Below are 23,038 nucleotides of genomic sequence, written 5' to 3'. Positions count from 1 at the left end.
AGAAGTCCTGATAAAGTATACTATATCGAGGAGATCAAGACCTAATTTCAAGATTATTTACTTATTAGTTGCTAAATCGGTCAGATCCTCACTTATTGACAGATATCAAAGTTGCAAAACCAACATATTTCACTTTTGGGGTCTTGGGTTCCGTTTTCACATAAAAGTGCTAGTAAGAGAGAGAGATCATTTTTGCTCCTTGAGACTGTTCTACACACTAAAAATTTAATTTTCTCTTGTAACTAAAGAGGATTCTTACGTCAAGCACTGATCCGGAGAGATCAGCTCGTTCAAGATTTGCACAGCAGAGATTAGCATGTGCAAGATTGCAGCGGCTTAAATTGGCCATTTTGAAGTTAATGTATCGAAGGTCCAAACGGGAAAGATCAGCACCACTGAAGTTTAAGCCCTAAAATTAAAAAACACAAACTGTCATGAAATTTAAACCACCTGTTTTATCACACTTAATTACTATAGCTAACCACCAAGTTTTTTAGAAGCAATTGGCAGTTCAGTCATTTTGAGGTTTCCTAGAACACATGATCAGATGGAACTCAGATGTAACATCAGTGTCCTTAATGGGTTCTTAATACAAGAAACTCTAAATGTAACATTAGAATGCAGCCTGGCTATTCCTCATGAATGTGCAGAAAGTTCTAAGCAGTGATTTGTTGGCCGTGTATGTACTGGTAAGTATTATTTATATAGATGTTATAAGTATTCAATAATTCAAGGTAGTTTTATTTTTATTTTTTTTACTATTTATTTATTTTTGAGAGAGAGACAGAGACAGAGTTTGAGTGGGAGATGGGCAGAGAGAGAAGGAGACACAGAATCCGAAGCAGAGTCCAGACTCAGAGCTGTCAGCACAGACCTCGACACGGGACTTGAACTCATGATCTGCGAGATCATGACCTGAGCCAAAGTCAGACACTTAACTGACTGAGCCACCCAGGCAACCCCAAGGTAGTATTATTCTTATAAGGTGAGCATTGTGGTTTTAAAAATCTTTAATGCTATAATACATAAGAAGTATCTGTCACTGCCTGGCCGTACATAACTGTACAAAAAATTGACTCTATTTTAATAGCTGCCATTTCTATGCACTACTCAAACGCTGCTACGTGAGGCCTATTAGATAATAAAAAAGGCTATTACACCTCTTTTTTTGATGACCATTTTGGGATTAAATCAATGCTATAACCCATAATTAAATTCTATCTTGCACAAAAAAGGAACATAAAGCCAAACAAGCAAAAAAAATCCTAGAGGAATGTAAAACTTCACTTACAGCTTTGCTGACACAAATAACTCATGTAAAAGTCTGCTTTAATTACCTGGCAACGCAATTCTGATTTGGTTGGGGTGGCTAGAAGAAACCGGACAAACTCTTTTCTTGATATTGGTGAATGATCCTCTGGTGGTTGAGAATTCTTGAAAAAGACATTAAGAAATCAGTGGAGCACTTTGGGAGGCAGCTACAATAAATGTAGTACTGGCTACTGTAAAAAGCGCCTTACCTTTATCGCTACTTCCAGGTGCTGAATCAATGAGTCAATACCAAAAAATCTGGCTTCTTCCAACACACCTATCATAATAAAATCGTGTTGACTTTTGTGGAAAGCTACTCATTTTAATACTTATGGAGTTATTTGTTAAAACCTCACAATGCAAGGGAAATTCAATAAGTTAGCTATCAATCAACACAGAATAAAAGTAACCTTTAGAACATGTACACAGGATATTTAAAAATATTTGTAAAATAAGGTTTTTCTAAATAGCTTACATTCAGCCAAAGGAAAACAGAAAACTGATGAAGTAGAATGAAAGCCTTCCAGATTTCAAAATTTTCTGAAAATCACTTTATTTTTTGGTTTTTCATTTTTTATTTATTTTTATTTTTTATTTTTTTAATGTTTGTTTATTTTTGAGACAGAGACAGAGAATGAGCAGGGGAGGGGCAGAGAGGGAGGGAGACACAGAATCCGAAGCAGGCTCCAGGCTCGGAGCTATCAGCAACAGAGCCCGACGCGGGGCTCAGGGCTCGGGACTCGAACCTACGAACCGTGAGATCATGACCTGAGCTGAAGCTGGATGCTTAACTGACTGAGCCACCCAGGGGCCCCTGAAAATCACTTTAAATAGGCTACAAGAAAAACTACTATCACAAGTTCCTAAAATAACTGTTACAGATTTGATTGTGAACCTAATAACAAATGATTAGTTCACCTAGTTGAACATTTCATTGACTTCTTCAACGGAGCAGATCTGAATAGGTCTGTCACAAATATCTTTTACTTAATCAGAAAAATGTAGAAATGAACAAAATTAAATTAGCTTCAAAATAAAAGCCAAAAAAATGATTCAGAAGCCAGACACTCATCAATTTTTAAAAAAGATTTCTAAATGACAGAAGAGACTGTATGTATCACTTACTTTCCTTAACTTGGTTTTAAAAAAAATCTGCACATTCTCTAGGTGATTTAGTATGTAGTCTATATTTTCTTACATCTGTTAAACATTTTCATCAGAGTATTTGGGAGTAAATTTGGAATCCATTTTCCTTCAAAGGAAGACCTCAGTCATTCAGTTAGCTGGGTCTACTTGTGAAAAAATTACAAAGAAAATAAGAGATATAATCTCTCCTTGAAATAGTTCTGAGCTAATAAGGCTAACTGTATGCAGATATGGAAAACCACAGCAGTTATCTGGGAAGATTAGGATCTCCTCAGAGAAGGCCCAGTTCCACATCTAATATTCCAGTTACAAAACAAAGGTCATCTGATGAACAGCACACTACTCAGGTAGCTGCTCTGGCACTTTCCAGTCCATCCCAGAGTGGCTTCCTCTCTGGATTCTTCATGAAGGGGCAGCCATATTTGGTATCTGTCCTTGGTAGAAACCCACCATAGAAAGGGTTCTTGTGGGCCTCGCTCTCGGTGTGCCTTATACCACCCACCTCCCCGCGCCAAGGGATACAGTTAAGGATTTTTCTCTACTTCTAGGTTCAGAAGATAACCTTAAAAACTTCCAGAAAAGCCTTATATGTACAAAAGGCATCTATAGGGGACAGCTGAGAAAAGGAAGGAATATTTAGCATATTTTCTATTAGCACCAGGAAGAAATCAGATTTGAATTCCAGCTCTGCCACTTACTGCCTTTTTGGTCTTAGAGAAGCTACTTATCCTTTCTCTTAACATTCCCATTCCCATTTGTGAAATGGGGGTATTACTACTTTACTCACAAAGCTGACAGACGTATTAAAAGAGACAGGCATATATATTATTTGGTATAATGCCTGGCACCTGGTAGGTTCTCGATAAATGATCACCACGATCATTATTACATTGTAAGTTTCTCGACATTTAAGACCATTCTCTTTTTGCTGTATCAAACTGGTGTTCAGAAAATCTATGTTAACTTCAGGGAAATAAATACTGAAATGCTAGAAAAGTTCTCAAGTTAGAGAATCATTTAAGTGAGGCTGAGCTATGAGGCAGAGGAAGATGATTTAAATCAGAAAAAGAAGGCTTTGAAGATAAGTGCAAGCAGAAAAGACATGAATCATTGGAAAAAGTGAAGGTCATTAAAGGCAGAAAACAAAAGAAATATTGAAAGTAAGCAAAAAATATATTCACTGATGAAAGCACAAATCAGGAAGAGCAAGAAATAAGATCATTTAAGTAAACAAAGGGGAGATAAATAAGTCAGTATCGAAGATTATAAAGCATGTAATTACTTGGGGGCACCTTGTAGCTGAGTTTGGATGGATTTTGTGCTACTTAGAAGTAATGCTCTATAAAATGAATCCAGTATAGAGCTCTGCTCGCTGAACAAGTGCATAAATAAAAGCAATGGCCACGACACCTGAAAAAGGAGCAAGCATAGCTTGGCAATACTGAAGTCTGAGAATAGCATGGATGTGTATTTCTGATGTTATTTCCTAGGCAGGGAGGATAGGAAATGCTATCAGTGATCCAAAGAAAAATTAAACTGGGAAGCATCAAAGAGACCACAGGACATCCTCACTGAGGTTTAAATGTCTCCAGGAGAAAAAAGTGGCCACTAGAATGTAAGCAGCAGAGTAAAGTAGCTGCCGAAAAGCAAAGGATTGTATAAAAGGGTACTGCTGCTGATTTTTCTTATAATTTCTGCAGCGTGACTAAGATAAAAAAAAATAAAAAAGGTTATACAAGGTTTCAAGCAACAGTTGGCAGAAGGTGAAACACAAAAAAGCAACAAGAATTTGTTATGAATAGATATGGAGCCAGATGAAGGGTCACGTAAGGTTATTTTTGGCAATGGGTAAAGTTTCAAGGCAGTATAAAATTTAATACAGCAACAATAAAATTTACTGAGTGTTATCTGTTGTACTACAGAGGTTGTAAGCCAGCCCTTCCCCCTGCCACCAGCCCAGGCTGATTCTGATGTAGTATTTTCGAGATCAGAAGATTTCACATCAAATTTTAGATTTCCAGCTTTTCTTTAAAAATCAAGGCTCTGACACCCTAGGTCCACACACCCACATGGCAACAGTCTGTAGAAGCTGAGAATGCACACTCAAGGTCACCACACTGCCCACCACCCATCCATTCGGACCAAGTTTAGTCACTTGGAGGCCCATCAGCTTTGAACACGCATCTACTGCTTTATAGGAGCTTTGGTCGACATCATCTCCATGGTGTGAATATCTTGTGATGTAGTCAGAGACAAGTAGATCTTTAATACTCGGTTTTCAAAGGACACTCAGAGAAACTTTCCCCAAGTTAATCTTTTAACAAGTTGTAGAAGTGAGTTTCTAATCCAGACTTATGATTCTGGAGTAGAATTTCCCTTTGGAACGAATCTATGCCTCAATATAATGGGAAGGTCCATAACTTGAAGTCAAGTCACTGTCCCGGTTCAATTAAAAACAACAAAATCTTTGAACGTCCCTCGTGGTAAAATCTCAATCTATTTAGAATCTAAAATCAGAAATTTATGGGTGAGAAATATACCCATATGCACAAAGACTATCTGTGCCTCTGTTTCTATATCTATATACGTTCATAAACATATAAAAAATCTAGTTTTAAAAGTGGAAAAGATACACTTCTACTTTATGAAAACAAACGATAGTACTAAGCAAGGGAAAACAAACTAAATATCCTACACTCACAAAAATGTGAGGAATCATATTAAAAACTCACCCAATAAATTAATGCCATCATTTACAATGAGCTGTCCATGACGCAAGTAGTTCAAAATGGGTTCAAAGTACTCGGGACTCCGGTCGATTAAGAAAGCTCCTCTATGATCTTGCTTATTTCCCCAGACACCTGTGCCACCATTTCGGTGAAGAAAACCCCCCCAAAACAAAAAGCAAAGTGAGAAATTTACAAAGGAAAACTGCATAACATACCAGTAAGTTTTTACTCCCGTGATAATTACTTGATACCATTAAAAAGCACAGAAGGACAAGCGTTGAGTCAATACAGCTACAAACAGATCACAGGACATGTGGAAACAACGTGTTGTACTCACCTTTGTCCTTAAACATGTGGGCCAGCATACTGTCAGGTTCTTTATTCACTAACGTGCTCCTAAGAATTCAGGGAAAAAAATGGATTTCTCCATTTGTCTTTATAAACAAACATATTTAAGTCAAGAGTATATTCGATCCCAGCTGCTCTCTCAAAAAGACGCATGCTATAACCTGGTAGGGTGATGCTGGGGAACAGAAATGTGCTGTAAGTTGCCATTTACTAAAATCCCTTCTAATCTGGTACTTCCTTTGACTCAAATACTGTTTCAGTTTCCTTTAACTTAAACACTTCTCTATCCTCCTGGCAAGCTATTATATTGCCATATTCTTGACCGAAACTTACATTTTTCTTATCCCTTTAATATATGTAGTTGTAGTCGCTACAGATTTCAGTATTGTTAATTTTTACTTGGGTTGCATGTATATTACCTGACATCTAAAAAACGTGGTCTAAAACCCTAAAGTATTCGCTATCTAAAAAGCACGTTCATGCTCTTCATGCTTTCTTTGGAATGACTTGTGAATCATTTTTTCGACTCTTTAAAAAACGTTCTAAAAAATGGTTAAAGATCACAGAGTACTTTAAGCAGCACCGAGCATCTTCTAAGGAAATCAGCAAAACTGAAGGAAAGAACCAACACTACATAGTGACCCCCCCAACAAACACACGGGCACACATTCATGTGCACCTACCGGGTAGTTGTAAAGTAACGCCCTCCAACATTTAACGTCAGCCAGTCTGTGTGAGATCCTGACAACCCTTCAGGAGGTTTAGAATCTGTCTGAGGATCTAGAAATTCCAATAAAGAAAGTTAAGACTGGGGAACTGGGGAAGATGGCAAGAGTGTAATTTTTTTACACTAAAAACACACACAAAAGCATACCAGAGCTTCCAGAGGCCCACAGAGAGTGTTTAGGACAAAACTAGGTGATAAGGTATTCCCACCAACACTGGCAGGTAGAAGAGTGATGTGGTATTGGCGTCTTTGAAGGAAGAAGCTGAGACACAACAGGGTATGTAAGGAACCTAAGAATTCCAAAGTAATCCATACGCCCTTCAAAGCTCAGTAAGTCTATCTGAGAACAGCATACTGAAAGTGGAAGGGTTATCTGGATGTGGAAATGGATGCAAGTTATTTGCAGTAAGAGCTGAGCAGGCTGGAAACGAACTCTCAAAACCTACCAACCCAAAATCCCTTCTAGGGCAGAGCCCCAAATACCAAGGATAAGATGTTGGAAAAAGAATCCAGTTAAACAGAAAGACAACAGCGACCAAAGAAAAAGGAGTCCAGATAAAAGGCAAAAAGATCTAACAGAACCAGAATATATCAGACAGTGACTTCCACAAAAACAATAGAAAATGTGGGGCGCCTGGGTGGCTTAGTCGGTTAAGAGTCCGACTTTCGCTTAAGTCATGATCTCGCAGTTCGTGGGTTTGAGCCCCGTGTCGGGCTCTGTGCTGACTGCCAGCTCAGAGCCTGGAACCTGTTTCAGAGTCTGTGACTCCCTCTCTCTCTGACCCTCCCCTGCTCACGCTGTCTCTCTCTCTCTCTCTCCTAGAAATAAATAAAACATTAAAAAAAAAAAATAGAAAATGGAACTCTAGAGTCATGAAATTAGAAAGCCTTTCCTGAGCCAGCCCACCTTTCTCAAGTTAAGGAAACGAATTTCATGTTAAACGAGCAATATCCCATACAAAACAAGAAAATCCCATACAAAAATTTTAAAAGAATTACATCTCTATACAATGAAAATGTGCCAGAAAGAAATGCCCACAAAATAGATAAAAACTATAATATAATATTCCAAACACACTAAAGAAGTAAGTAATACAAAGTATGAAAGAACAATATAACCCAAAATTACAAAACTCAGAAATGAGGTGAGAGAACTCAGGAGAGAATTGGAACTATAATGAAAAACCAATTCAGGGCACCAACTCTTGATTTTGGTTCAGATCATGATCTCGCAGTCATGAGATCGAGCCCCATGTCACACTCCACGCTGGGCGTACAGCCTACTTAAGATTCTCTCTCCCTCTCCTTCTGTCCCTCCCCTGCTTGTGTGTGTGCGTGCTCTCTTTCTCTCTCTAAACAAACAAACAAAAAACAATTCAGAAATGAACATTAAACTAGAAGAAACACAGGAGAGGATAAAGAAATAATACCTTAAGAGAAATAAAAGCTGAAAAAGAGGAAAGCTTTAAAAGTCAATAAGAAATGAAGAAAGAGGTGAAAAGGATTCAAGAAAAGATTCCTAGTACAGAAGACAGGCATAGAAGATCCAACATGCAAATAATAGGAGTCCTAAAATAAGAAAATCAAAGCAAAGGGACAAAATAAACGCATAATTTAAAGTTCAAGAAAACTTTTTTGAATTTAAAAGAACATTTGAAAGTACCTATTGACAGGATCCACCACATGCCACACAGAATCAACCCAGAACACCCAGAAAAAGTTTACTAAAATTATTGTTTTTAAAAGAATGAATAACCCTTTGAGTGACCTAGGAACAATAATCATTATGAAAGATCAGATTTTTTGGACACCAACATCTCATGTCAGAATAAGACAGAGTAACATAGTTTGGATATTTAAAGCAAGACAATGTGAACCAAGGATTTTTTAAGCACCTTAACTGAGGAATAACTGATATACAATAAAATATACACCATTAAAGTTGGCAATTTGTTCAGTTTTGACATATCATTTTATATCCAACCAAACTGATTTTCAAGTATAGAAGCCACAAATTGTTATTAACTTGTGAGATGTCAGAGAATATTGTTCGTCTTAGAAGTTCTCTGCAAGGAATCTACTAGAGAACAAGTTTCAGACGACCACTGGAGGCATTAACATAAAGACTGGAGGTAAGCATCAAATACACTGAGGAGGAAAGCTAAGTGACAGTTTTAAGAGAGATAGTATATAATGGCTATGTAATCTGATAATGTAGAAACAATACAATTATTTTTTAAGTAAAGGAAGAAAGGAATGAGCATATGCAAAAAATATCTAACTGTCTTTAGTAATCATATTGGTACTGAAAGTATTGGAACTGTTCCTGATACTTTTGTGTGTGTTTTCTGTGGAATATAGTAAATGAATGCTTATGTGACATAATTCTATCATTCTCTATGTCCCTGAAAACCAACGAAGAAAGGAGACACAGGTGTAAGAAAAAGTTAAAAAATCTTAAAATCCTGATTATAAACCAAATGAACTCATGAGATACTTTATTTTTCTCCTTTTTATATAGGATAGAAAACTTTAGATCATATAACATATATTACATATACATTTCATCTCTAGCTAGCTATGTATTTCTAACTCCGTCCACCAAAAAGCCTAGTAAAAATGATGAACCCAGTAGGAGTGAGCCTGTCTGGTACCCAGACTGGGTTTTGAAATGACATTTCCTACTAAAAGAAATCCAGGCTTCTTGGAAAAAATATTGATCTGGGTCTGCAACAGAAGTAAAAGCTGTACACCTTGTTGTTCCAGATAATAAGGAAGTTATAATAGACCAGTGGAGCTATATTAAGAGGCTGATGAGATTTCCATCAGCCACATGTAAAATGATCTAGGCAGCAATAAATACAGAGCATGAAAACATACCAAATATTCTTAAATCCAAGAGTTCAAAACAGTAAAACAAAAACACAAATTAATTACTTTTTGTTTTGTTTGTATGTGTGCAATGAACCAATGAACTGACCACTGCCTGCTACCCACTCTGTTAAGTTAATGGATCAGAGGGGTAGAAAAATTTGTGCTCATCATTTTATAGCAGAGACATAGAAGCATGTACTTACTTCGAAGTTGACAACTGCTCGTGTGAGGACCCTGAGAACTACCACTATCCACTCACCAAATACAATCCACCGTGATGGCTTGAACAAATTATTAAATATTCAGGATCAGACCGTATGGAACTAAATATACCAAATACTCAAAGACCAGTTATGTTATCTAAGCCTTAGGCTCTTTCTTTTGAGACCCACAACTTTCTTCTAAATATGTGTCCATGTGTGTCTGATTGATACCAAGTCATTTTGGACTGACTGGATTTGATCACTGTGAATGATAATCAAACACTAACTTATACAAGTAGTATATACTCAAAAATCTGTAACATAACCCAGAACTTTTGACAACTATTATCAAGGGGAACATTTCAAAATAAAACTTGTAGTTTCTAAAATGGAAACTACCTTATCACGTCATATTTGATGAATCTGTGCACTTCCAGAACATTTGAAAGGCATCTAAGAGATGAGGTATCCATGCTAAAAGATGACAATATAATCCAAATTAAAAATTAAGTTCAGCACACACATCCAATTTAGAATCAAAAACGGTATGGAGATCTGAACACTGCCACAAGATCCTTTTTAATATTAAGCTTAGGGTGTGCATGTGACATATTTGCCATTTCATCGTTTTCATTTTGGCAGACAAAACTGGCTTTTGGGGAAGTCACTTACCAATAAATGGTTCTCCTTCACACACAAACAAAACATCATCATCCCTGTGGAAATCAAAATTTAAAAACCACCATCAAAATCCAGAAATCACATTAATTATCAAATGATTAGAGGAACTATACCTTAGAATTACGTAGAAGGCAGGTTTTGCTATCAATCTATACTGCAAAGAAGTTGAATAAGTTTCCAGTGCTTTGCTTAACTTCTTAACTGGCTTTTGATGTAAATTCAAATAAGATTCCATACATGGAAGAACTTTTAAAATGAAAAAAATTGGGGTGCCTGGGTGGCTCAGTCAGTTGAACATCTGACTCTTGATTTCAGTTCAGGTCATGATACCATGGTCATGGGATCAAGCTGAGTGTGGAGCCTACTTAAAATTTTCTCTTCCCCCCCCCTCCTCCCCCACATTTGTGCACATGTTCTCTCTCTTTCAAGAATAAAATAAAATGCAAAAAAACCCCAAAACCCATTTTGCAACTTTTGTGAATTCAGCTTTCTTGTCTGATACAATTAAAGCCACAGGTCAACTCTTCTTGCTTTACATTAATTCTATAACCCTAAAAAAATTATTGGAGTTTTCTTCTAAATCATTGGCTACTTTGTGCTTCCAAAATGAAAATACATTTTCACTTTACATTTAGGAAGAATATAATTGCAAGTATAACTCTGCTATAAAAACTCACCCACCAGCCCCCGGAATGTAAGACGAGTACACATAATCCAAAATTCTAGATTTTCAGTGTATATTCTGCTCCCCTGCCTCAACATAGATCAGCATTAATGTAAATAAATGATCACAGAGATTGCACTATGAGCCACAAATTCTTAATCAGATAGATATTTTAGAAGGCTTCAGTCCTGGCCTTACATGTTGTTTAAATTTTTATTTCCTACAAGACATCATAGGGATATATTGATTGTTTCTTAGAAACAAAGTCTGTGTTAAGGAGAAATTGAGGGTAATGCAAATCATTCAACAACGAGACGCAATGATCCACTGAAACTAAAAGAAGTTGAAAGATGCTAAAGAACTAAGAAATTCTCATTGACTTGGATTTTAAAGCCAATTCAGCCTATAATCTTTTCTGCTCTACCACCGTGGCAGTTAGCCCTTAAGACCAATATGAAAATTTGTTTTCTTCTCATTAACAAAAATCAACTATTGAACTGTATGGTCTGGGTAAGACACTGAAGTTCTCAGATGTTTAGTTTCCTCATTTATAAAACGAAGAGATTAGAAGTGCCTACCTTCAAAGGCGGTGTATTATACTGAAATGTCATGCTGCCCTGAGTTTAAATGAAAACTAAACTTTGTATACTATTATAATTTAGCACATCATTATCTTACCGTCACTTTAAAAAACCCCATGTTTTTTCTTTGCCAGTTAAATAAGGTGATTTGGGAAGAGTCAATACAATGTAAGTAGCATTGAGTCAGTACTTAGTGTTCCGTTCTTATCTTCCTTCTTAAGCCTCTTCTTGCTCCAAACTTCTACATTCCCATGAGAATGGAATGAGGTGACCTAACATTTGTTTTTAAAGAGATAAAATCTGCCTAGGATATTTAAAAAACAAGAACAAAACCGAAAAAACACAAAACCACTATTGTGGTGGATCACTGTTGAGTTAACTCTACTTAAAGCTCTATCTTATCTAGCAGGTTTTTACCAAAGTAGGTCTTTATTTATTTATTTTGAGACAGAGGGAGAGACAGAATCCCAAGCAGGGTGCTGTCAGCTCAGAGACCAACTCAGGGCTCAATCCCATGAACCGTGAGATCATGACCTGAGCCAAAAGCAGAGTCTGTCACTTAACCAATCGAGCCACCCTGGTGCTCCCAAAGTAGCTCCTTATAAGGTTTCTAAAGTTCAAAATATTCTTAGGAAATGAATGGAACAATAAGCAGTAGCATTAAAATTAAGGAGATCAGTCAGATTTCTAACATTAAAAAATGCATGTCTTTAGAGACTGAGGTTCCAGAAGTTCTAGGCATCTGAATTTTGAAACATGCTAAGTAGATATTAGCCAAACCCAAATGATAAGCTAGTGGGAAAAGAGGCAGAAAAGATGTGGTGAAAAAACCACACTTTCCCACACTTGAGAAAAAAACTTGGCAAAATGGCCATTTTCCAAATGATTTTTGGTGAACTGGATTTGTGTAAATCAGTCATTTAGCAAACTGGCCTGCTTCTCTGTAAGGACTAGTTTTATAACAAGTAGAGAAGAATCAACCTTTTAGGTTTATCTTACAAAAACAGGTGTTCAGAGGCGATCAAGCCATGAGTTAATGTACGCACATCAATCGTGTAATACAAAAAATAAATTCTGACCCCCCCGAATTGTATGTCTTATCAGATCCATCTCTAATAACATGAAGAAAAAAATTCCTTATAGCCATATATGATCTTTGCAGAAAGACTATCAGGATATTGGAATAGAGGGCTTTGTATCTTATGGGGTAAGTCCAAATTACTTAAATTCCAAAGAGGAAATTTTAGGCAATCATTTGCCAAAATCCTGTATTTTTAAGGGGACCAGCAGAGCACCACCATGCTGAGGGAACACTGTAGAGAGCTTATAAAAAGGTGAAGGTTACCTGATCAAAGCAATATCATCGATCAATCCACCTTTTCCATTATATACACTGGTAGCTTTTATGCCGAGTTTACTGCTGGCCACAGAAAGCAAATCGGATAATGTTCCATATACAGCAACCACCTGTGAACACACATTAATTTGGACAACTCGCATGATGAATTTCATTACTTACAAATTATAAACTACCATACTATAAATGGGACTAAAAATCAAACTTCAAATGAGAGGAGATTTTGAGCAATTATTAACTTCGAGTATTGTGGAAATCCAAAACTAGAGTGTAAGAAACCATGTCTGCCTGAAAACAATCTACAGCCTTCTCTGTGTTAAATAGGGCTCCAGTTCCAAAGACAGACCCACACCTGCATGTCGACTCTGTCCACTCTGAAGTCAACTATCTAGCTGTCGACTTGAGACAAATTAACTTCTGTCAACTTCTCTTTACGCTTCTGTTGCTTTGACCAGAAATAAATAAAAGTCTCACCTACATCAGGTCACGAGGATGAAATGAGTTAATGTGTAGGACGTGATTAGCAAAGTGCCTGAGACCTATGAAGTCTTTATAATGTTGTTTTCACGTTACGGGGAATGTTTATTTTAAAAATAGAAATGATTTACTGTTTATAACATTTACTACATCAATCGCCACGTGAAAGGCAACAACTTCCCACTTCGTTTACTTCAGTCTTCAATAACTACTTGTATTATAAAAGCCAGATTTTAGCTAACACTCTAAATACAGCAAACGGCGGGGTTACAGTGAATTGATCTCTCCGGCTTTACATCAGGCACAATCTGATATATGTATAAGCAATGCAAATGCTTAGATGGGGGGCTGAGAGTCTCTACATGTAGTAATTTTTTTCTCCAGTATAATTTTAACTATGGGTTCTCAGTGGCTGAGTTGTATAGTTGTACCATTATCAGTTAGGATCTCTGAAGCTTATGAATAAAATGTAGGCGAGGGGCTGAACGCGAAGAATGAACAGCCAATCAACTTCCCACAGGGTATTGGAGAAAGCTGCCATATGAAATAAGAAACAAAGGTGATCCTTTGTTTACCAGTGACTGGAGTTCAGTAGACATTGAATTTTTAGTTAAAGAAAGAAAATGAATAGCAGGGCATGAAGGAACTGTTTGCTAATATAGGCATGTGCAATTTTTCATGGTAGAGTACTCAGATTCCAACTGTTTTGTCTTGGACCATAAGGATACAAGGAGAGAGAAGTATTGTTAGCTGGGGAATTCTAGGGAAGGGTGGATTAAAAGATATACACAACCCAAGTGTCCTAAACAGATGAATGGATAAACAAAATGTGGTCTATAGATACAATGGAATATTACTCAGCTATTAAAAGGAATGACATTCTGATACATGCTACAGCATAGATGAATCTTGAAACCACATGCTAAGTAAAATAAGCCAGACACATTAAAGGGCAAATACTATGTGATCCCAATTATGACATACTTGTAGGCAAATTCAGAGACGCAGGCAGTACAATAAAGATTACAGCGGGGAGGGTGGTTTGGAAAGTTATTGTTTAATGGGTACTTTCTTTTTTAAGTTTACTTATTTTGAGAGACAGAGAGGGAGGGAGGGAGGAGGGGGGGAAGGACAAAACCCGATGTGGGGCTTGAACTCAAAAACTGTGAGATTATGAGCTGAGCCAAAGTCTGATGCTTAACCGACTGAGCCACCCAGGCACTCCAGTGAGTAGTTATGATTTGGTTTGATAAAGTTTCGGAAGTAGTGGTGGGGTTATGCTGTGAATGTACTTAATGCCAATGAACTGTATGCTTAAAAATGGCTAAAATGGTAACTTCTGGCATGTATGTCTTCCCATGATAAAATAAAATAATGCAAAGCACTTGGTGCAGTGTCCTGACACAGCAGACATGCCATAAATAATTGAAATCTGAATAAAATATGTCTCCTATATTTTCTATCATTTTTCACCTCTGTAGGAGCCTGGAATTCTGTTACTGCAGATACATGTTCCTGGAAGAAAAGGGAGAAAGAATACATAACGCATTGTGCTAAGGGGGAGAGTGTGGAGAGAAAACAAAAGAATCAAAAACATGAAAACAAAAGAATCAAAAACGTAAAAACACAACTGCCCAAAGCAAATGCAAATCAACTTTTACAGTCTGGAAGCATTTTTCATTTCTCTCACTCAACGGCCATATCATAAAATGGATGACAATTTGATGTATCTATGTTATGTTCCTGCATTTAAATATTAGAACATAAGATCCTTCTAGATAATTTTTTAACATTTATTTTGAGAGAGAGTGCACGCAAGGGGGGTGGGGAGGGACTGAAAGAGAGAGAGGGAGAGAAAGTCCCAAGCAGGCTCCATGCCCAGACCAGCATGGAGCCTGATATGGGGCTCTATCCCATGATCTGAGTGGAAATCAAGAGTCAGAAGCTCACCTGACAGAGTCACCCAGGCATCCCTAAAGCATAACATTTAAATGACTTATTTTTCAAAACTACATGAAATTATTTTCTACCTCCATATGATTGACTTGATTCTTTCTGTATGTCACTTGTTTCTTAATAAAAATAAAGGCCACTCGCCATGTTCTAAAGCCACGTTGTGCAATTCGGAAGCCACTAAGAGAGGCCACTTAGATTTTAATTTATTACAATTAATAAAAGATTAAAACTGAGTTCATCAGTTACACTAGCTGTATTTCACCTGCTTAGTAGCCACACTTACTAGTGGTTATTATACTAAACACTGCAGATGCAAAATATTTCTACCATCCTGGAAAGTTCTACTGGACAGTACTGTTCCAAAGAGCAGAACAAAAAGAAGAACAAAGAAACATCTATGTTAATTGTTAGTCTTGACTAAGACCCAGCAGGTTGCAGTAACAAAGGGATAATGTCCTACTCAAAACCTGCTTGCAGATCTAAATGGGGGGGTTGAGTAGTTGCTATCTTCTTTCTTCCCCACTGATGTCAAATTTACTTATAAGACCAAAACAAAACCAAAAGCTCACACATACAATCTGGCAATTCTAGGGCCAACCACAGCATAGCAGACATGCCTTTATAGGTTGCAAAACCACTAAGGAGCACATTCTAAGTAAACGCTGAGATAAACTTCATTTTATTCTTACTTCAGTCAGGCTTAGTAACACTATCAAATGCATTTTCCAGTCTAACTTTCTATCGAGGCTGTACAGGTTTAAGGAGAAAGTTTTAATCTGTAAAAGTTGCTTCTCATTCTGTGAACACGGGTGACCTGAGATGCCCTGGCAATACTGAGGGATGAGCAGCTCTGAGTACATCCCTGAGTACTTCTTTGGTCCCTGGCACCCAGAAAACCACCACAGCCGACTTAAAAAGAGGGCTCTGCTTAATTAAACGTTCCCTTACCTGGCTTATAAGCCTTTGACAAGCATGTCCTGAATGTGAGGTGAAGTTTTCATTGCTTTCAGAGTGTGGAACTACGACACGTCTTTTTTGTATGAGTCAGTTAAATTTATTTAAGTTTTTTTCCACTGACGTTCTTAAGTTGAAAAACAAAGTACACAGTTAAACTGCAATTCTAAAGTGATATTCGTAAAGCTACCGAACAGCATTATGGTTGACTTATTTTCTTATGAGTTTTTGTTTCCCAGATTTGTTACAATGAAGTGGTATGATTTATGCAATAAGTGGAAAAAGTTGTAAGATCTCCATTGCTCTACATTCTTATTTTACAAATCAAAATTAGTCTGGCAGTTGACACTTTACATGAAATAACTAAAGGGCCATGAATTAGAGAAAATAGTAGTGAAATTATTGCAAAAAATCTTACAGTTCTGTAAATCTGAAAATTGCCATTAGGTCGGGCCAACATACTTGCTTTTCATTTGAAGGGCATTTTTGGCATTTGTTTTTAACTAGATCACTTTACCTTTACTCTCTGGAGCATACTGACAAAAATTATATTGCAAACATAATATTCAACATCTGTTTTTCATATAAACCAACCAGAATATCAGATTTAAAAATAGATGTATACCAACATAAAAATGTGATGCGTTCGGAAACTATTTTAAGTTGGTAAGAAAGTTTCTAATAGACTGGCACACGTACCTTTCTTTATCTAGCAACTTGGTAGGGAAAAAGCAGCAGTGGACATCTTGTACATCACGGATATGAACTCTGATGGTTTTAGGCTGAGTTTATTTTTGTCTTCAGAGGGGCCGAAAGGTTATAAAATGACTGTGCTAAGAATGGCTGTTTACTCTATGTGTGGTATGCTCCCAAGCGTGGTCCTAAAGGGCCCACATCACTGTGATTATCCACTTTAGGAAACTAGGCACTAAGAATGGAAGCATTCTATGAAGTAAACTGAGAAGCACCTGGAGTCAAGTTTATGACCACTGTATTGTACTGCTCTTGAACTTAATCGTTTCTAAATTTCAGACATCAAGTGAAAGCCATCTACCAACTAGGGAAATAAATGTCATACTCTACCTAGGAGGACATAACAATTTTGGGAGTTTTAATTTGCCTTTAAACACCATTTGCAAATTGCAACCTATGTTACTCCGATTTAAAAGTTAACACCTGCACTTGTACTTAAAGCATTTTTTCTCACGTGCCCATACTATTACCTAATACACTATCGATAAATATTTAGTGAATTTATGCAGGTCCATTTACCCAACCAAACTACCGATCACAATTACTAAACACGGAACTCAATTTACTCTACTTACATTTTTAGTTTAATATATTTAAAAATTTTTTCTTTTTTAAAAAATTTTTATTTAAATCCCAGTTAACATACGGTTTAAGATTAGATTCAGGTGTACAATGTAGTGATTCAGCACTTTCATATAACACCTGGTGCTCATCACAAGCACACCCCTCACTCCCCATCACCTGTTTAACCTATTCAGCCCACACACATCCCTTCTGGTGACCATCACTTCTCCAGCATTGACAGTCCGTTTTTTGGTTTGCCTCTTTTTCCCTACCCGTATTCATCTGTTTCTTAAATTCCACACAGTTTTGAATTATTTTGTTGCTAAAAAAGATGACACAGCTAACTCTAGGTCAAGAAGGCAAATACTGAAATATTAAAAACTAAAGTCTGACAATACCAAGTGTTAAAGAGGATGAGAAGGGAGGTTTTTGCAATGCTGGTGAGATATAAATTACTGTAATGACTCTGAAAAACAATTTGGCCTTTTGAAAAATTAAGCATTCACATACCCTAGCCCCCAATACAGTTGACTCTTGAACAAAGCAGGGTTTTGGGGTGCCACCTCCCTCTCCCCTGCGTAGTCTAAAGTCCACGTACAGCTTCTGACTCTCCAAACAATTCACTAATAGCCTACTGATGACCGGAAGCCTTACCAATAACATAAAGTCAATCACTACGTATTTTATATGTTATGTTATATACTCTTTTGATACAAGGAAGTGTGGTAGAGAAAAGAAAATGTTAAAAAAATCATAAGGAAGGGACACCTGGGTGGCTCAGTTAAGTGTCCGACTTGATTTCAGCTCAGGTTATGGGGATTTCATGGTTGTGAGATGGAGCCTCCAAATCTGCCTTCACACTGGGTGTGGAGCCTACTTAAGATTCTCTTTCCCTCCCTCTCTCCCTCTCCCGTGTTCTCTTCCTCCCCCTTAAAAAATAAGAAAAAAGAGAAAAACTCATAAGGAAAATACATTCACAGGACTATTATGTACAGTGTTATTTATACATATATTAAAAAATCTACGTGAGTGGACTTGTGCAGTTCAAATCCGTGTTGTTCAAGGGTCAACTGTTATTACAACTTATATATATCCACTAGAGCAGTGGTTCTCAAAAGTGTCGTGCCTAGACTGGTAGTTTTAAGATCACCTGGAAGTATGTTATACATTCCAATTCCAGCCCCATCCCAGATCTACTGAATGTGAAGGTCTGGGAGTGGGGCCCAGTGATGTGGTTTCTCAGTCTGTCCAGCTAATCCCAACACAAGCTAAAGTTTGCAGACCACTGCCCTAGGAAAATGCTTGCGTGTGTTCACCTGGCTATGTATTTACAGGTACATTCATGGCAGCACCATCAATTTAATGGCCGAATGTAAAGAAATAAACAATCCAAAGGTCCACTGGGAAAATGGATAAAATGTACTTGTACATAATGGGCTATTACAAAGCAGTGAAAATAAACTAGAACTATGTGGAATGGTAAGGTTGTAATCTTAGAAATATTTTTAAGTCCAAAGAGATGACATATAATATGATATCAATTTAGGATATGTCCCCAAATTACAAAACAAGATATAGTTTAGTTACACATACATACATGGCTCAACTAGTCAAGAAACAAGGCAAAGAGAAATACAGCATTCATGCAATTGGCTGACTTTATGGAGAAGGAGGGGATAGAAAAGTTGGCAAGTAATTAAGTTTTGGTGATATGCTTTTTCCTGGGTTGTGTGGCAGCTTTACTTATATTTATTATTTTCCTCTTAATTTTTATGCATTGATATTCTTAATGTGTATCAAATGCATGTTTTATTTTTTATTTTTTTATTTAAAAAAATTTTTTTATTTATTTCTGAGAGAGAGAGAGAGGGAGGGAGAGAGAGAGAGTGTGTGAACAGGGGAGGGTCAGAGAGAGAAAGAGACACAGAATCTGAAGACAGGCTCCAGGCTCTGAGCTAGGGGTCAGCACAGAGCCCTACGCGGGGCTTGAACCCACGAACCGTGAGATCGTGACCTGAGCTGAAGTCGGACACTTAACCGACTGAGCCACCCAAGGGGCCCCCCCAGTGCACGTTTTAAATGTTTAAAGTTGAAAAGCAAAGTTACTATTATTTTTTTAATGTTTTATTTATTTCTAGGAGAGAGAGAGACAGCCTGAGCAGGGGAGGGTCAGAGAGAGAGGGAGTGACAGACTCCGAAACAGGCTCCAGGCTCTGAGCTGGCAGTTAGCACAGAGCCCGACGCAGGGCTCGAACCCACGAACCGCGAGATCATGACCTAAGCAAAAGTCGGACACCCAACCGACTAAGCCACCCAGGAGCCCCGAAAAGCAAAGTTATTATTCATGTTCAAATTTCACTTTCCTTCAGCTTACTACAATGGATTCAAATTTGGATACTTAACACCAACAGCATGTTTCTGACCTAATAGCAAAGCCAGAAGAAAACAATTCTATCCTGGGCCAGGGCTGTAAACATCAGCATAGAAGATCTATTTCTTATCCCACTATGTGATATGTGCTGTATCCGCAGTGAATTGGCATGGCTCCTCACACAAAGACGGTGCTCAGTAAGTGCTGGCTGAATGAAGAAGGTATGCGAAAGGTCTACAGCTTTCATAGCTCATTACTGAATATTCTGAGGTTTAAAAAGCAACTTATGTTCAAGATGTACAGAAATTTTGAACTGACATCATGTGCTCCAAAGCCAAACATTCTGATGTTTGGGTCCTCATTTCAAATTCCTTAATACCAACTGTTTGCAGGGAATATTCAAAAGAGAAAAATGGGAATTCTGAGGCATATGGAGAAAGGACGAAAGGGTTCAAGTACAACTGACTGTTTTGGAGCCATTGAAAAAAACCTAAAATATAAAGAACCCAATTTTTTATAATTGTGACCTTCCAATGTTTTTGACTATGCACCCCATCAGCAAAACAGTTTTGGGCATGTGCTCATTTATGTTTACTTACTTACTTATAAAGTTTATGCCACAAGCAGAAAAAATATGATTTCCCAAATGAAGACTTTTAAATCAACATAGAACATGGAGTCAGCCAGTAAAAATCCCCTTAAATAGTTATCATTAAATTCAGTAAAATCTTGCAAATATAAAATTGACTTTAAACAATGAAAACAAACAAGAAAGGAAGAAGGAAAAGAAAAACATCTGAAATTGTCTTCATATGTTGGAAAATATTTTTAAACATCTTGCTAATTGGGATGACCTCATCGTTGGCTATTGTTTCCTCGAACAATATACACTTAGGGAGTAGCTTATTGTTAATAGTAGTTATTATTTAGGACTTTAAATAGTCTCTAAAGTTTGGCACTTTTTGACTTCTCAGATCCAGAGATCCATTCTTTTCTTTTTTTTTAAATCTCGTAGTTTATATTAGGAGAGATCTGTTCTGCCATTTTCTCATTGCTTACTTGTGTTCACATAACTAGTAGTCTTCAATCTGATGCTTCTTTGAAGGAATCTTTTTATTTTGTTTTTTTTTTTTTTTAACATTTATTTATTTTTGAGAGACAGAGAGAGACAGAATGGGAGCAGGAGACAGAATCCGAAGCAGGCTCCAGGCTCTGAGCTGACAGCACAGAGCCCGATGCAGGGCTTGAACTCACGAACCATGAGATCATGACCTAAGCTGAAGTCGGATGCTTAACCCATGGAGCTACCCAGGCGTCCCTGAAGGAATCTTTTAAAGCCACTTGGCATTTTGGGGTATCTGGGTGGCTCAGTTGGTGAAGCAACCGACTCTTGATTTTGGCTCAGGTTCTGATCTTACAGTTCCCGAGATGGAGCCCTGCATGAGGCTCCATGCCTTCAGCGCATAGCCTGCTAGGATTCTCTCTCTGCCCCTTCCCTGCTCATTCACTCTCAAACTCTTTCTCTCAAAAAATAAACATTTATTTTTAAAAATATTTCAAAACTTTTTCTTAACATTTATCTTTGAGAATCAGAGAGAGACAGAGCACAAACAGGGGAAGTGCAGAGACCGGGAGACAGAATCTGAAGCAGGCTCCAGGCTCTGAGCTAGCTGTCAGCACAGAGCCCGACACGGGGCTTGAATCCATGAACTGTGAGATCACGACCTGAGCTGAAGTCCAATGCTTAACCAACTGGCCCACCCAGGCATCCCTCAAATAAACAAACATTTAAAAACAAAAAGCCACTTGGCATTTTGGTGAAGGTTAACTTAGTTAAAACCTGGATAACACAAATCTTACCCCAGCACATGTGTGCTTCAGTATGTCACTAGTACTATGCCCACGTGAACCAACCAGTGAAGAGGTGAACGTGTGAACTCTCCTCTCTCAGAAGACTTTAGACCACCTGATACACAATCATTGAAAGCACTTGTGTCTTTACAGCCTGAAAAAGTGAGTTTTAATATGATTTTATATTTTTAAGTACATAGTATTTCTTCTCAAATGCCACGGATCCTTTTGTACACCCTCTGTGGTGTGCTATCTCATTCTGGAAAGCACTCTTTTAGAGAATGCAACGCCCTCTGTACAACTACATCAATGCATTCACCAGTTAACACTTCTGTTGATTCAGTATACGGAAAAGTAATGGTATATGATATAGGTCCCTGCAGTGACTCCCTGCCTCTCCAACCCCGGACTTTACGGCCCAGTCTGGCCACCACTGAACAAGCTTTCTAGAAGGGAAACTTATTTGAAAACACAGACAATAATCCTATGACCAGGAAGCAAAAAATAGAAGCTAGGTAAATAAGGAGATCATGAAAGTGACACAGATATTCCAATTGCTGAGTGGGAAATCAAACTCTAATAGTAGTGCTCCGTTTCAGCATGTTTTTCATGAGCATCATGTCAGGATCATGCCAATCCTGGCTAAATATAGTCAATTTACATAAACATGCAGGCTGTTATATGTCATTCTGCTATCTTTTGTCAAACAAGAGTAATTATAGTATTTTTTTTTAATCAGCTGGAGGGGGAGAGAAGGAAACACCGAGAACTTTGGCATAGAATACATTTTCCAACTGAGTAGTAAGGATTATGGTAGGACTTGTTTTTAATACTGAGTTATCCTGGTCCTCTCCGGTTTGATCTTCACAACATATTTATTTTTATTTACTGGAGATGTGTTTTTTCCAATCTATTGAGATTCCCTAGCAAAATATTTTTAAAATAAATAAAATTTAAATCCAAAAACGTAATCTAGTCAAAACTAGATAGCTTAAAAGGACACAGTTAAGACTAACACAGATGATGTTTGAAGAAACAAAATTCAGTGGCTTCAGGAGAGATTTAGAGCATAGTTAAATATTTATGAACGAGCCAAAACATCGTCTCTCAGGGAGGAACAAAGCAGAGATACTGGATGAAAAGGTCAATCAGAGGTCTGTTTTTGAGAACATGTTAAAATTGTTTGGATATACTAATTCTCCCAGTAACAAGTTTCAGATTATTAGTAGCTAACAACAGACAAAGCAGGTTTATAAGTTAACGGTAAGAAGTTATAAGTTAACGATAAGAAATCGGAGAACTCTTATGAAGTATATTTGGAAGTAACATTCATGCAAACTCAAGAACTTGAATATATGCCAGTTGTTTTTATGTATTAATGCTCTAAAACCAGAACAATGCAAAATTATAGTCAACAAACTAGACTGCTTCAAATTTTTAGAGCAGATTTAAAATTTCAGAGTAGTTGGAAAGCCACTTTTTATAACCTCG

General features: G+C 37.4%; 1 protein-coding gene across 2 annotated transcripts in view; it reads right to left on the bottom strand.

Moving 5' to 3' along the window:
* KCTD9 (potassium channel tetramerization domain containing 9) overlaps positions 1-23,038 on the bottom strand; it is a 39,851-nt gene that overhangs the window by 15,717 nt on the left and 1,096 nt on the right. For both annotated transcript variants that reach the window (XM_077780108.1, XM_077780109.1), the window contains exons 2-9: positions 12,610-12,731; positions 10,011-10,054; positions 6,218-6,314; positions 5,524-5,582; positions 5,190-5,318; positions 1,521-1,588; positions 1,338-1,433; positions 260-409 (exon numbers count right to left, since the gene is read on the bottom strand). In XM_077780108.1, coding sequence (XP_077636234.1) covers positions 260-409; positions 1,338-1,433; positions 1,521-1,588; positions 5,190-5,318; positions 5,524-5,582; positions 6,218-6,314; positions 10,011-10,054; positions 12,610-12,731 — 765 coding nt within the window. The remainder of the gene's footprint in view (positions 1-259; positions 410-1,337; positions 1,434-1,520; positions 1,589-5,189; positions 5,319-5,523; positions 5,583-6,217; positions 6,315-10,010; positions 10,055-12,609; positions 12,732-23,038) is intronic.

This window comes from Crocuta crocuta, unplaced genomic scaffold, assembly GCF_008692635.1.
Source record: "Crocuta crocuta isolate KB4526 unplaced genomic scaffold, BGI_CrCroc_1.0 scaffold395, whole genome shotgun sequence".
NCBI lineage: Eukaryota > Metazoa > Chordata > Mammalia > Carnivora > Hyaenidae > Crocuta > Crocuta crocuta.
This window is presented reverse-complemented; position numbering and strand designations above follow the sequence as displayed.